At 39.7% G+C, this 13,439-nt stretch overlaps 1 protein-coding gene across 19 annotated transcripts in view; it reads left to right on the top strand.

Annotated features, from left to right (window-relative positions):
* Nucleotides 1–13,439, top strand: part of PLEKHA8 (pleckstrin homology domain containing A8) — a 110,922-nt gene that overhangs the window by 56,212 nt on the left and 41,271 nt on the right. For 8 of the 19 annotated variants that reach the window (XR_014066905.1, XR_014066906.1, XR_014066909.1 and 5 more), the window contains exon 13: nt 1,074–1,135. Coding sequence is in view for 10 of the 19 variants with exons in the window: in XM_081534835.1 (XP_081390961.1) it covers nt 1,074–1,135 (62 nt within the window). In the remaining 9 variants the exon portion in view is untranslated. Of the gene's footprint in view, nt 1–962; nt 1,136–3,521; nt 3,650–6,634; nt 6,887–7,433; nt 7,900–9,062; nt 12,470–13,439 lie in introns of those variants that run through there. The other 11 variants (XM_081534830.1, XM_081534837.1, XR_014066904.1 and 8 more) reach the window with 7 other exon arrangements.

The raw sequence follows: 13,439 nt of genomic DNA, 5'->3' as shown, positions 1-13,439 counted from the left end.
TGCTAAAACTAGCCCATGAAAATAAACCAGTTTGGAATAAAATTTTGATATGGTAAAACATGATAAAGAAGGTCAAACAACCCTCATGATACTCTGTGCTATAATTTAGGAGTGTGAGGACTCTGTAGACCACTAAAGATGATGCTGAAAAAATAAAATGGAGCATTGAAATAAAAATGCACTGTGGTGATACAGAGCTGTGCCTCCTGAGAGAATGTTTATTCCTGTAGAAAAATCAGTTTTCAATTTGGCATATATTGAATTATTCAGAGCCTTCAGGAACACATCCCTTGCGTAAAATGCAGTCATCTTGTTCTTGAGATTATTTTTGTAATTGAAATTATTATATAGAAGTTTTTAAATCTCCTTCTAAAACTCGTTGGGAAAAAAATAATAGGTTTTTATCTTTAAAGTCTAGAATATGAATTGACTTTTATTAATAAGCCTCACCAGTTACTTTATATCTAGCTTAATAACTTCAAACTGTTCTTTCCATAATAGTTTTCAAAGTTCTAGCTTTAATACTGTATATCCAGGGTCATGGGACATCTAGGACTAACATTTGACATCCCAGAATAGAATGTTAGAATTGAAGAGAACCTTAGAGAAAACTTTACGAAGAGGAAAACAGATGGTTAGAGAGGTCAGCTAAGGGACTGGCTCAGGGTAACACAACATTTCAAAGAACTGCATTTTTCTATTTTTATAGTGTATTTTAAGTTATATTCTCCACATGACAATATCCTTTCCTCCCTTTTTGCTTCCTTATATGTATTGAATTTTCCAACCATAATAATATGCTGCCATTCAGCTATATTGACACAGGGTAAGAGTGGAAATATCAAATTTTCTTGTTTTTTTTTTTTCAATTTTTCTTTAAAAAAAATATCTCTGGAGGCTTTGTTTTTCCTGCTCAGGACTTTTGGGGTATATAATCTTGTAATTAAGCTTTTTCCCCTCAGTTTTTAATACCTATAGGAATGTGCTGCTATGTTCATTAGAAAGGACATGATGCAAATAACACATCAAATCCTGATGAAATTGTTCCTCATGGAGTATTTCTTCTTTTCAAGATAATGCATATGGTAAAACATTACGGCAACACCATGGCTGGGTAGTTCGAGGAGTTTTTGCGGTAAGTAAGCCTTCCTAATGTTCTGATGGTCACAGCAGGGTGTTTTGTTTTGCTTTGTGTGTGTGTGTGTGGTGTTTCTGTTTCTTTTTAAGAATAAGAACAAAATGTTGCTTATTTCATTGAAATCTGTAGGTCTGTTGTCTCAAAATGTTGGCAATAAACAGTAAGAAAAGACTTAGAGTGTGCTTCACCTTATCTAGTTCCAGGGACCCTGAGATTTGTCTCAGAAGTGGCTACCTTTCTGATGAGGTAGTAAAGAGTGTCATTGTAGACTAGAGATAGGCAGGAAGCTGCCAGGTGCTCACCCTCTGAGGGGCAACCAGTGGTGGTTTCAAGCCCATAGCTCCCTCTGCTGCCTATCAGGGTCAGGCCTGTTAATTCTCAGATTTTAGTCTTTTTTTCCTAAACTGAATTGTATCTTTGAATATTAACTGACCTGGGTTGCCAGTGGCTAGAACTGGAAATCTCTTCTTCCCCAATTATTTTCCTTGTGGAAGTGTTTGTATTTGTGTGTGTTGGCTCCTGTTACCTATTACTCCTTCCTTTCTTGCATGACCTGGGAAGAACACACACCTGAGAATCATAGTTCTCAGGTGGACAGATCAGTTCACCTGCTTCATAAAATAGCTGGAGCAGATGGCCCCTTTCTGTCAGCAGTAGTATTCTCTGATTCTACCGTCAGGTAAGAGGTCAGCCATAGTCAGGTGCAGCCATGAAAAGGCTGAATCTCATGTCGTGGTACAATAGGAAATGTCAGGGGATTAAAAATAGCTTGCAGATGAAGTCTTTTACTAATTTGCCTAAGGTAAGAACTGTTCAGATCATGATTTCTTAGGAGACAGGTAAAGCAAGTGGGAAGAATTTGTCACGGGAGAGATCAAATTTTAGTGAAATGAAACATTTTACTGTTCACTGGAATAGGAGCCAGACCAGTTGCAGCCACAACCTGCTCACACTTACCTTCAGTGGATGTTTAATAACATAATAATAGCTTCCGTGTAGCTATTGGACACTTACCGTGTATCAGACACTGTGCCAGATACTTCTGTGTTCATTATCTTTGGGAATCCTTAGGATTAGCTCCCACTGTTTTACAAGTTCAGAACTGTTTATTTCAGTCCCAAAGTGAGGCAGTGGCAGAGCCCAGGTCTAAACCCAGATTTGCTGTCTCCAAGGCTGGTGCTCATCCCACACATCACAGCTCTCCACAGTGAAGACAGAATAATTGAGAAGCTGCTGGTGAGAAATTAGGCAAAAGATGCTGCTCCATTCATCAATCTCCCTGAGTAAATACTGTGATTGCCTGCAGGTGCCTGACACCCAAGTTCCCTTGGTGAGATGAAAAGCAGGGAAACATTGAGTTGCCTCATTTATAAGAAACATAAATGTAGTTTGGTTTTTTTTTTTATTCCAGTAGAGAGGGCAGAGTTTAATCCTGAAATATTGATGATCCAAGAGACATTGCCAACAAGAATGAAGCTATAGCAGAAAATTTATCATGAGCATAAGTCTTTGAAAGGACATTTTAACTTACAGCATTTTTCTAAATATATAGTAATTTAGATTCATTGTAAAAATAAAAAGTATAGAAAAATAGAAAGGGTAAAACCTAAAATTATCCACAGTCTCACCGCTCTATAATAACCATCTTCAACATTTTGTGTTTTACCTTCTTAGCTCTTATTTTCATATATTTAACATATTCTTTTCAATGTTGTTCTATTTCATTGTGTATATTTATATAAATATCTATCAATAGGTAGATATCTATTAATAAATTTATAAATTTATTAATAAATAATTTAATAAATATCTATTAAGAGATATTTATATTTTTATGTTTATTTTATGTGTATAATTATCTTAATTTTGTATACTTACTCTGTATATGCATATAAATTTTTTGACACTTTGCTGGTTGTATAGTTTTGTATTGTTTTTCTCCACTTTTTTAGTTTTTATATTTTCCAGTTGTATTGAGGAATAATTGACATACGTTACTGTATGTTTAAGGCACACAGCATGATGGTTTGATTTAAATGTATTGTAAAATGATTACCACAATAGGTTCAGCTAAATCCATCTTCTCATATAAATGCAATAAAAAGAAAAGAAAGGAAAAAGGAAAAATTTTTCTCCTTGTGATGTGAACTCTTAGAATTTACTCTTTTAACATGTTTGCTCTATATCCAACAGCAGTATTAGCTGTAGTCATCCCCACTTATTTTTAGGGATTTCATAATATTTCCCCCAGTATAGAGGTACCGTAATTTATTTGCCCCAACCTTTGTGTTGGAAATTTCAATTGCTTCTAACTTTGTTTTTACAGATGAAACAGCATCTGTTTTTATGCATTTTTGACTAAAACAGTTTTTCCTCAAAATAGGTTCCTGGAAGTAGAATAGCTATATCTAATGCAAAGAACTAAAACCCCAACTTAGAGCATTTTACCGTGCACTGGATGTTGTCTTAAGTGCTTTACTTAGGTAAAGTTATTAATCTCATAACTCTGAGGTAAGTTCTCCTATTTTCCCTGCTTATAAACGAAATCTGAAACACATGGATGTGAGTTAATAACACCCAAAGTTATAGGAAAAAAGCATTTTGAAGACTCTTGATGTTACTGCCAATAGTTTTTAAATTTAACAGCATTATTAATAGAGGAGCTTCCTTTCAGTCTCTCTCGTTATTCTCCAAGTCATCCCTACTTTGGGAAGTTTATTGAGTTTTCTGATGTCCTGATTAAAATCATCAGGGGCAGATTTAACTAATCTTGGTTGCTCAGGGAAATATCTTTTACACTCACGGAATCTGACTTACTTAATAGCCAAATATTGGACTTTTATCTTCAAACAGTTATGGTCTATGGAACTGATGTCTAGTCTAGGCTCTGTCTCTTGCTGTGGCTCCCTTTTTTGACTTCCTCTTCAGTTGAGTTCTGTCATCATTTCCCAGATAGACTCAGCTGCATCATGGTTCCCTACGAGCCTTTGAGAAATGCATTGTTGTGGGCTCCACTCTGGAGAAACTTAATAAACATTTTTTATTTTATGTAAATATACGTACATAGTTTTATTTTGCTTTTTATCACAGAGTCCAGAAAGGTTATAACAAAAAACGGCAGTTTGTCCCATACTTCCCAGACCCACTAAAAGAGGCTGCCACTTTCAAATGCTTTGGCTGTTTCTTCCAATACCTCTGTAATTCTAAAACTATTTACTCTTCTTTGTGACCCTATCAATTTTAATTAATGTTGATTTCTGTTATAGATTAGAATTTGGCTATCTCAGACCTTATTGTCACTACCTCCCCTCCCCTGCCTCTACCTTCCCTGTATAACTATATCACAAGTCAACATGATGATGATGAGCCAAAATTCTACATGATGATGATGAGCCAAAATTCTATGACATTTTTGTTCTTTCGTATATGAGTTTTATATTTTTCCCTGTACCATGAACTCTCTCAAATCACCATCATTTTGAACTCACAAATGTATTGGATTATCTGTATTTTTTTCCAGAACTTTCTAAACTCTTATTCCAATCTGATTTGTTGTACTGCTGTTGTCCTAGAACTTTTGTTCACAAATTTCCCTATACTGAGTCCCCACCTTACCTTAATTTTATTTCCCAAGTTCTGTGACTTCCTATTTCTTGTTCTAATCCCTTTTATTTTTTTGATGATATCCAAACTCTAGTAGCTTCCTAAAAAAAAAGAGTGCAAGGGAATTAAATTTTTGAGTTCTTGCATGCCTGAAATTGTCTTTATTCCGCCCCTTTTTCCTAGAGTGTCGCTTTGGCTGGTGTAGAATTCTAAAGTGAAAGTTGCTCAGTTGTGTCCAACTCTTTGCGACCCCATGGACTGTAGCCCTCCAGGCTCCTCTGTCCATGGGATTCTTCAGGCAGGAATACTGGAGTGGGTAGCCATTCCCTTCTCCAGGGGATCTTCCCAACCCAGGGATCGAACCTGGGTCTCTTGCATTGCAAGCAGATTCTTTACCATGAACCACCAGAATTCTTGGTTAATAGTAATTTTCTCTCAGAACTTTGAAGGCAGTTCTCTGATGTCCTCCAGCTTCCAATGTTACTACTGTAAAATCTAATGTGTATAAACCGCTCCTCACCTCCTAGATGCTTTTAGGATCTATTCTTTATCCCCACATTCTAAAATTTCACCATGTTCGCCTTTTGGTCTTTATCATTCATTTTGCTAAGCATTTGGCTAGGTCTTTATATCTGGAGACTCATATCCTTCTGTTCTGGGAGATTTTCTCTCATGATATATTTGGACAGTTGCTTTTCCTCCGTCCTCTGCTCTCCGTTGTACCCCTACCATTGTTTGAGTGTTTATGATGTGCCAGGTAGTAGAGTAAACGCATCCTGCATGTCCCTAACCCCTCAAAAAAGGAAAGTGCTACCAGTCATCTTCTGCGGACGAGGAGACTGAGGTTCTAGTTTAGTCCCCTTGCTTAAATTCCTCAAGCTAACCTGTAAAAGATTTGGGATTTAAGTCCAGGTCTTCTCACCTAGTGGCTGTGCTTTAACCACTGCATAATGCCAGTCACTCTCCAGTTGCAGAAAGGGAGAGGGTTGATTCTCAAAGACTTTCAATATAAGGAAGCTCAAGAAAGCAACTGCAAGATTTTTTACAATCTATTGAAGATTTAAAAAGCCTCCAGAGAGCTCAGTGGAGCCAAACCAGTAGATGCCAGAGAACAGATTTCAGTACGCTTAGGGAACAGTTGGCCTGCAGAGGGAGGGAAGCTGTAAGGAGCTTAGGAAATCTTTCCTCGGGGAAGCAGTGTGGTTGGTGGTTTGATTGAAAAAGCAGAGAGATGATCCTAAGTTCAGATCCTGGCCCTGGCACTCATTAGCTGTGTGATTCCCATATGTAAAATAGGAATATAGATTGTACAGAGTTCTTACAAAGATTACCTGGGATAAAATATGTTAAAGCATCAGCATGCAAGCAAACCATAAATGTTAACCCCCTTCATTTTTAGAAAATATTCATGAATACAGAGGAAATATTCTCTACATAAGGGTAAATAGGACATAGGTAAAGAAAGTATGTGGAGATGAGATATAAACAGGATGGTGAGCTGCTCTGCCAGGCTGGCCATGTGCCAACAAAGACTGTGCAAGTAGCATGCATGCAAGTCATTCTGAGCACTCCACGGGAAGAGTCTGGGTCACTGTGAATGAGAAAGTTTGAGCTTTTCTCAAACTGTTCTCCTCTTACCATTCCCTGACTTGATGGGATTATTCATCCTCAAGATAGCCCAAGAAGATATTCTTCAAGCATTAAAGTGATTTGGTTCTTGAAACATAATTGAAGAGTCCATGAACTGAAAGAATGTATGCCTGTTTTTTCACTCTTGCTCGCCTTAGCTCTGTGTATGTGTGTGACTGTGTGTGCACGCATGTGCTTGTGCATGAGTATAATGTACAAGAGAGCATGTCATGGTGCAGCTTTTCACGGGCAGTTCTTTTGCAGTTAGCTCTGAGGGCAGCTCCATCCTATGAAGATTTTGTGGCTGCATTAACCATTAAGGAAGGCGACCACCAGAAGGCAGCTTTCAGTGTTGGGATGCAGAGGGACCTCAGCCTTTACCTCCCTGCCATGGAGAAGCAGCTGGCGATACTGGACACTTTATACGAGGTCCACGGACTGGAGTCTGACGAGGTGGTATGACATCTGCAGAGTAGCGCTGCCTCCTCACTTCAGGGAATAAAGTTTGCTCAAGTGTTTTGTTGCCCGACTTAAATTTCCAGCAGCAGCTCCAGCCCTCTCCAGTCTCTTACTTGGGAAATGGAGAGGGGAAGACAAAGCCTAGTGCTTTTATATATAATTCTTTCAATGCTGTAGGGTTTGTGTGTTTAATAATCAAGGTGCTATATATTTAGTTCAAAAGGCCTCATGGAAAACCAAATCGTAGCTGTTATATAGATGTGAACAGCAAGTTATAAGAGCAGATTTGACAAATGAATTTGTTAGTATTATGTTTTGTTTTTAGCTTTTAGTTTTATTGGGTCACCCAAACCCAAGCTGAAAATGAACAATTTTCTGTATCAAGGACTATAACTCATAGCCAGTGTTTCTAGTCAACTTAGAATTAGTCTTAAATTTTGGAGGGAGTTAAGCCCCTCTGTTGAAGCTATTGAAATGTAGAGTTTGCTATTCCTAGGTGTTCTGCAGAGAATTCTCTTCTCTGTGGCTCCATTGGCCAGAAGAACCTGTGTATTCAACACATCCAGTACGCTGGTGTGATCAAGCCGTGCCATCCCATTTACAGGTGGGGAGACTGGCTCTGAAGAGATGAGTGGTGTGTCCTTGCCCCGAGCCAGAGGATAGTACAGGAGAGGTGGGTGGATCATCTGAGGTGACCCCTGTGCAGTACACACCCTTTGCCGCCTGCTTTCCCCTGTATCATCTCAGTTGGACATCACAGCAAAACCATGATATTCAGGGATTATTATTAAACTTCGTAAGTAAGGTTTAGAGGTCAAGGGATAGGCTCAGTCTCACAGCCACTAAATAGAGGAACCATGTGATTTCCACGTGTGACCTGGACCACCTCTGCATCAAAATCACATGGAGAGCTTGTTTGAAAATTAAATTCCCAGGCCTTACCTTGACCTGAAGAACCAGAATTGTGGTAGTAGGATTCAGGATAATAAACCTTGAATTTGAATAAACTTTACAGGTATTCTTGTGCAACAGGGTTGAAGAACTACGAGATTAAATTCTAGTTTATGGAATTCCCAGTCTTCTGCGTGAACTAAATGTTGTATCCTTTCTTGCAAAGAGGAGGAGGCTATCATTGAAGTGATGTAGTTAAAAGGAGAGTGAGAAGTGGAGCAAGTTGACTTAGCAGCTTTCTTAACCGAACCAGCAGGCCTTGGTGTTGTCCCCGGGGACCACAGTTCCAAATGTGCTCTCTGACCAGTCTTGGCTTAATCGCCAATAGTGCAGAACAAGCTAAGTGCAGCTGCTTATCTGTCTCAAGAGCTTTGGGACCATGTCACAGTTTAAAAGTGGGATTTTTAAGTCTTTCATGAAACAACCCGAAGAGTGTGACGTGATGCCAGGACTGTGGCCTCAGTCCCTCAGTAAGCCAGGCTGCCAGGAGTGGGCGTGGGGGAGAGGCCACGGGTGCCTTCTGTGCCAGAGGCTACTCGCTTAAAGTCGCTGGAAGGAAAGGTCCAGCACGAGGTAGCTCCCCAGCTGGAAGTGGTGTTCCTTTGAGGGGCCCAGGGGATGCTCCAAGGGCAAAGAGAACCCTTTCCTTGGGTGAGAGGTTGCTGTGGGGAAAGGTAATGATTTGGTCTTTTTGTCTGTCTTTAAACAAATGAGTGGGCAGTTAACGTAGCTCAAATTATTGAATTGGGTACTCTGCACAATAAGGACTTGTGGAAAATGCTTAAACTTTGGAAAAACAGCATCGAATATTTTAAGGCCGGAGAGAGAAAAAGTGCTGAAGTGACATTGATTCTTTCATATCTTAGCACTTGCTGTTGGCAGCTGCCAAGGTGTGTGTGTTCTCTCCTCCACTCCCACAAGTCATTAGTGCGCATCTCCTTCTCTGGCTAGTGTGGGCATGATGGCAGGACTCGGGGATAATTTAGACTTCCTGCCCTTCGCAGAGCCTCCTAAAGGGAAGAAAAAATCCACCAGCCTTTGCTTTATGTTGCGTGAATGCACATTAGCTGTTGTGCCATCAGGTGGGGAGGCTACCTGGAGATGGTAAGTGTCGTGAAGCATGACCATTGTGAGCAAATGCTGGTGCTTCCCGTCACCTCAGGTGAACTGCTGTGGTCCCTAGCAGAGGTGGGCTCACGGAAAATACCTCAGATTTTCCACTGAGGCTCTGAATACACACAAAAAGAAAGCTGCTCAACATAACTGTTTTACATTTATATAGGTACTGCCTCGGTATATATGACCCAGTTTTCTGGAGAAGATTTCATATTATCTGGGATCTTTGGTCAGAGAAGCTTGAGTAACTTGAATAAGTCACATTATCTACTCAACACTTTTCCGCCCTACAGAAAGGGGGTTATGTTTTTTAATAGATATTTTCCTTACTGAAGCATGTTAAGTTCACCTGAGATGCATAAAGCTCTGGAAATTGAACTATCATCACACTAGATGATAAATTCAACTTGACCTGAAGCTTGGCACAGTCAGAGCTTTATCCTGGACCTATACTATTTGCTTCTCCATTTTACTTAAAGTCACAACTTGTGCTAATTTGCATTTACTATCTAAGAAGAGGACAAAGAGAAAAGAGAGTTAAGGCTTTCTCTCCAGAATCCTCCCAAGATTCCTGGGACTTCCAAGCTTTCTTTCATTCTGACAGTGGGAGGAGATGGGAAAATGGTATTATGTTTGTTGGAGTAATCACCTTGTTCAAACATTTTTAGGATTCCCTTTCTAGATTAACCTTTAGAGATATCTTGAAGGAAAATAGAAGGTAATGTGTCTTCTAGGTATCATTAGAAGCTAATAAGTAACATTTGAACAATCTCTCACAAGGTACTTTCATACACATAATTTCATTCATGTCTGTACTTCTTCCCAGGGCAGAAGCCCGGCCTTACACTTTGGAGGGATTAATGTGTATTTGTCTAACTGAACAAAACAAAATCCTTTCAATGATGGCAATTTTTTGTCCTTTGAAAGCAAATTTGATTCATTATATCTAATCTTGGCAAAAATGCTAAGTTAGAGGGGGTACCTTTTGAGGAAGAAACCAACTTGTGTCTATGAAGTGGAGATGATTTTCTCATCACCTCTTGATCCAGCTCTACAGAAAGTTTAGAAGTGGGGCTCTTGGAATGTTGAGCACATCTATCCCCCGGAAATTGACTTTGAAAGGCAGCATTTGTTAGGATGTATAAGTAGTGACTTCAGGGGCCTTGTCATCATTATTTGTGTGTCGTTCTGAATATAAATCCTCCCCAAATGTCATATTCCATGATGAGGGATATCTGAACTCCATAGTTCAGTCCTGCTGCTTCTCTCTCCTCTTCTGTTACTAATGGTTGTGAATAGTACCCTCATCAGGGTACCAAATCCATCCCCTTTTTTAATGTTTTGCTCCATTCCTCAGCAGCAGCTTTCTAGCACATAGGTGGAGCATCTGGCACAGGCCTAGCCGGGGTCAGGTGCCCAGCCAGTGAGCATTCTCTCTTAGTCTCTGCAAGAGCTTCTTAAAGAACCCCTGTCAGTGTGTAGCTGTGAGGCAGGTGAGCACAAGGTGTGTGCCATCGGAAAAGTGTGCTGTTGTTAGATAAACGCTGCTGCAAAGATATCACACACACACACATATCCATCCCTAAAGTTAATGCTTTCAGTTTTCTATTTTCAGAAAAGTGTTTTTAATTAGGAAAAGCTTGTGGTAGGGACCAATAAATAAATTACACTTTTCTTTATTAAATTTGAAGTAACCTAAAAGAGCTGAAGCAAGAGGTATCTTATTAAAGAAACCAAATCTGATGGTGAAAAATCAGAAGAAATATCATTTAAGTCAGTAAGGAAAGTCAGAGGGTTATGAGCAATACAAGATGTGATTTTGGGAGCTTTCTGGAAGAAAACTGTTCTTAACGTTTTTTTCCTACTAAATGACCGTGTACTAGAAGAAGTTGGTTATGTGATCATGTGTTTCTGAATCACTTGCTTCTGATTTTAGTTTTGTATTTTATAATTCTTCAGCTTTCCTGCCCTCATGTTTGATTTCTTTTTTTTTTTAAGTGAAGTGTCAACCTTTAAAATTTTTTTTTGATTTAGAATTTATGAGTACAATACATTCTAAGCCATTGTTCTGTTAGTTGAGCTAACGTGTTTCATCTTGGAATGGTTGACTTCCATGCTGTTTGTGATCTGGTAGAGTCTGTACATGAGCTTCAGTGTCAACAGCAACCCATGTCCCTGTGACATGCATGTAGAGTGCTTTACTTGGAAACACATTCTGCTTCTGGGCGGCCCTTCATTGTCTGCAGTTGCTTACTCAGGGGTTCATAATAATGACATAAAAATCCCCACTAGCTGTCTAATGGTATTTTAAGACTGCTTATCTACTACAAGGATGTAAAGGTCCTTTCAGTAATTCCATGAGCATGCTGTTCACTGGACCTCCTCTGGAAATGCCCCAGACCTGTCCTGGCACAGGCAGTAGCCTGTGTACAGAGGCCATTCACACGATTTCTCATCGCACTGCTGCCTCAGGGCACTTGGAAGTGACCCTCAGCAGTACCGTTGACACAGGCATTGATCTTCTGCACTGTTTCTGTATAACCTTTCATTTCAAAAGGAAAAAACCTACCACTACTCTGCAGAGCAGAAGTTTTCCAAATTCTTTGGTTACCTTTAATCACTTGTCTTTCAGAGTGAACACATGTTCTCAGCTAAGCTATGTGAGAACACAAGAGAGAGACCTTGCCTGTTCTAAGCACTAGTCTTTCTATTTTATGTATTTTAAAGTCCGATCAGTATTTCCTCCCAGACTTTGTAAACAGAAACCACCCTGGGATGGTTGGTACCCCTAGCAAAGCTGATCTCATCCACAGATTCCCACGTATCTGTGTCTATTTATAGGTGTATTATGGAGTCAGTTGTGACAAGAAGGGTGACCTGGAAGTAATTCTGTTGCTTCCCAGAAGGCTAATGAGCCAGTCTCATGACATGTTTGATGCGTGAGTCCCCGGTGTCATGACAATTTCACTAGAATGTCAGTAAGCAGCCCAACTACCTCATGTGAAATTGGCTGTGGACAATCTGTGTCAGATGAGACATGTGTTAAGGTTGATTTAATCTGGTTAATAGATTGGACAACATAATGTCTCTATAAAGAAGAAACACATTAGACCAGATGCCAAAGGCTAATATGTACATAGATTTCCTTGGATTGCTTTTTAAAGTCAGTGTTTAATTCTGCCCCCAGTATTCTCATCTCAGTTGGTTGTGATTTCATAGATCCATGCACTTTGAATATCTGTCACATGCAGTCCTATGTTACCTGTTCTTGTCCTTCAGCATTTTGAATGAGCATGATAATGACAGTAGAAAGCAAGTGTCCAGTGGTTTGTTGGTTCCTTAATTTTAATGGACATTTACTTAGAATATAATGTGTTGGAGCCTTTAAGGATCAACTGGATAAATGAGAATTTCATGTTTAGGTTTCATGTAAAACTCTGTCCAAGTTCATATTCTGTATTTTGTGGGGAGGGGGAACAAGGGAGGGATTTACTTTTTTTGCAAAAGTATTTGAAAACATTTGTCAGATTTTATATTCATTAGTTATAATAAACTTATTTTTCAAGTATTTTATCAAGTGCTCCTCTGGACAATTTTTGTGTGGGGTTTTGTTTAATGAATATACCAATAATAAGTATCATTTACTAGAACACATCCTACTTGCTGGGCATCATCCCAAGCTCTTTACAGATATTAATACACTTAATCCTCCTAATCAGCCTTTAGGGCCAGTACTGTTATTAGCCTCAAGTTACAGATGAGAAAACTGAGGCACAGATTGGGGAAGCCCCTGGTCTTACATCCCACAGCTGATGAGGAGTAGAGCCAGGCTACACACTCAGGCAGCCTAGCTTCAAAATCTTTATAACAAACTACTTAGACCTGAAGAAGAAATAATTTTGAAGCATCAAATGGCCACTACAGTGGCATTGCCCAGGGTATTCTGAGCAGACTAGAAAGACCAGCTGCTGTCACAGGTGGCCGTGTTCTTCTGCCTGGTTTAATTCTGTTTTCAGAGAAACCACAAATGCAGAACAAAGAGATGAATTTGCTATGCAAAGTGTTTGAGTTGCTGTTTGGTTAATAAGTTTACATTCAAAGCAGATACTTCTTTTTGTCTAAATCAGTTGATGCTAAGGTAGCTTGAACTTGTCAGGTTTTCACTCTCATATACTTGTTGGTGGATGTTAGGATGCCTGCAGATAGATAGGTACGTGTGACTGGCATCAGAATGCAACCCTGTCCACACCACCTCCTCAGGGAAGCTTTCCGCCTGTGCCTGCTTGCTCTCCAGCCACCTCTTTACATGAGCTAGGCTGCTTAGAATTGGGACAGGGAGGTTTGAAGGCAGAGAGAGAAACCAGTGAAGTATGGTAGTGTTGGAGCAAAAAGGTCCTGTGGAGTCTGAGCTGGGGTGGGCATGTTGGGTCACGTGGAAGAGAAGGGAAAAGAGAAAGCCAGTGGGGAAGGAAAGAATGATGCAGGCACGCTAGACGCAGGGACGAGGAATTAGGTAGTCACCAGGTACCCGCAAAACTTTCTT

The sequence above is a fragment of the Giraffa tippelskirchi genome, chromosome 10, assembly GCF_054371585.1.
Source record: "Giraffa tippelskirchi isolate mGirTip1 chromosome 10, T2T-mGirTip1v1.2.pri, whole genome shotgun sequence".
Taxonomy (NCBI): domain Eukaryota; kingdom Metazoa; phylum Chordata; class Mammalia; order Artiodactyla; family Giraffidae; genus Giraffa; species Giraffa tippelskirchi.
Note: the sequence above shows the minus strand (reverse complement) of the source record. Positions and strands in the feature narration are given on the sequence as shown.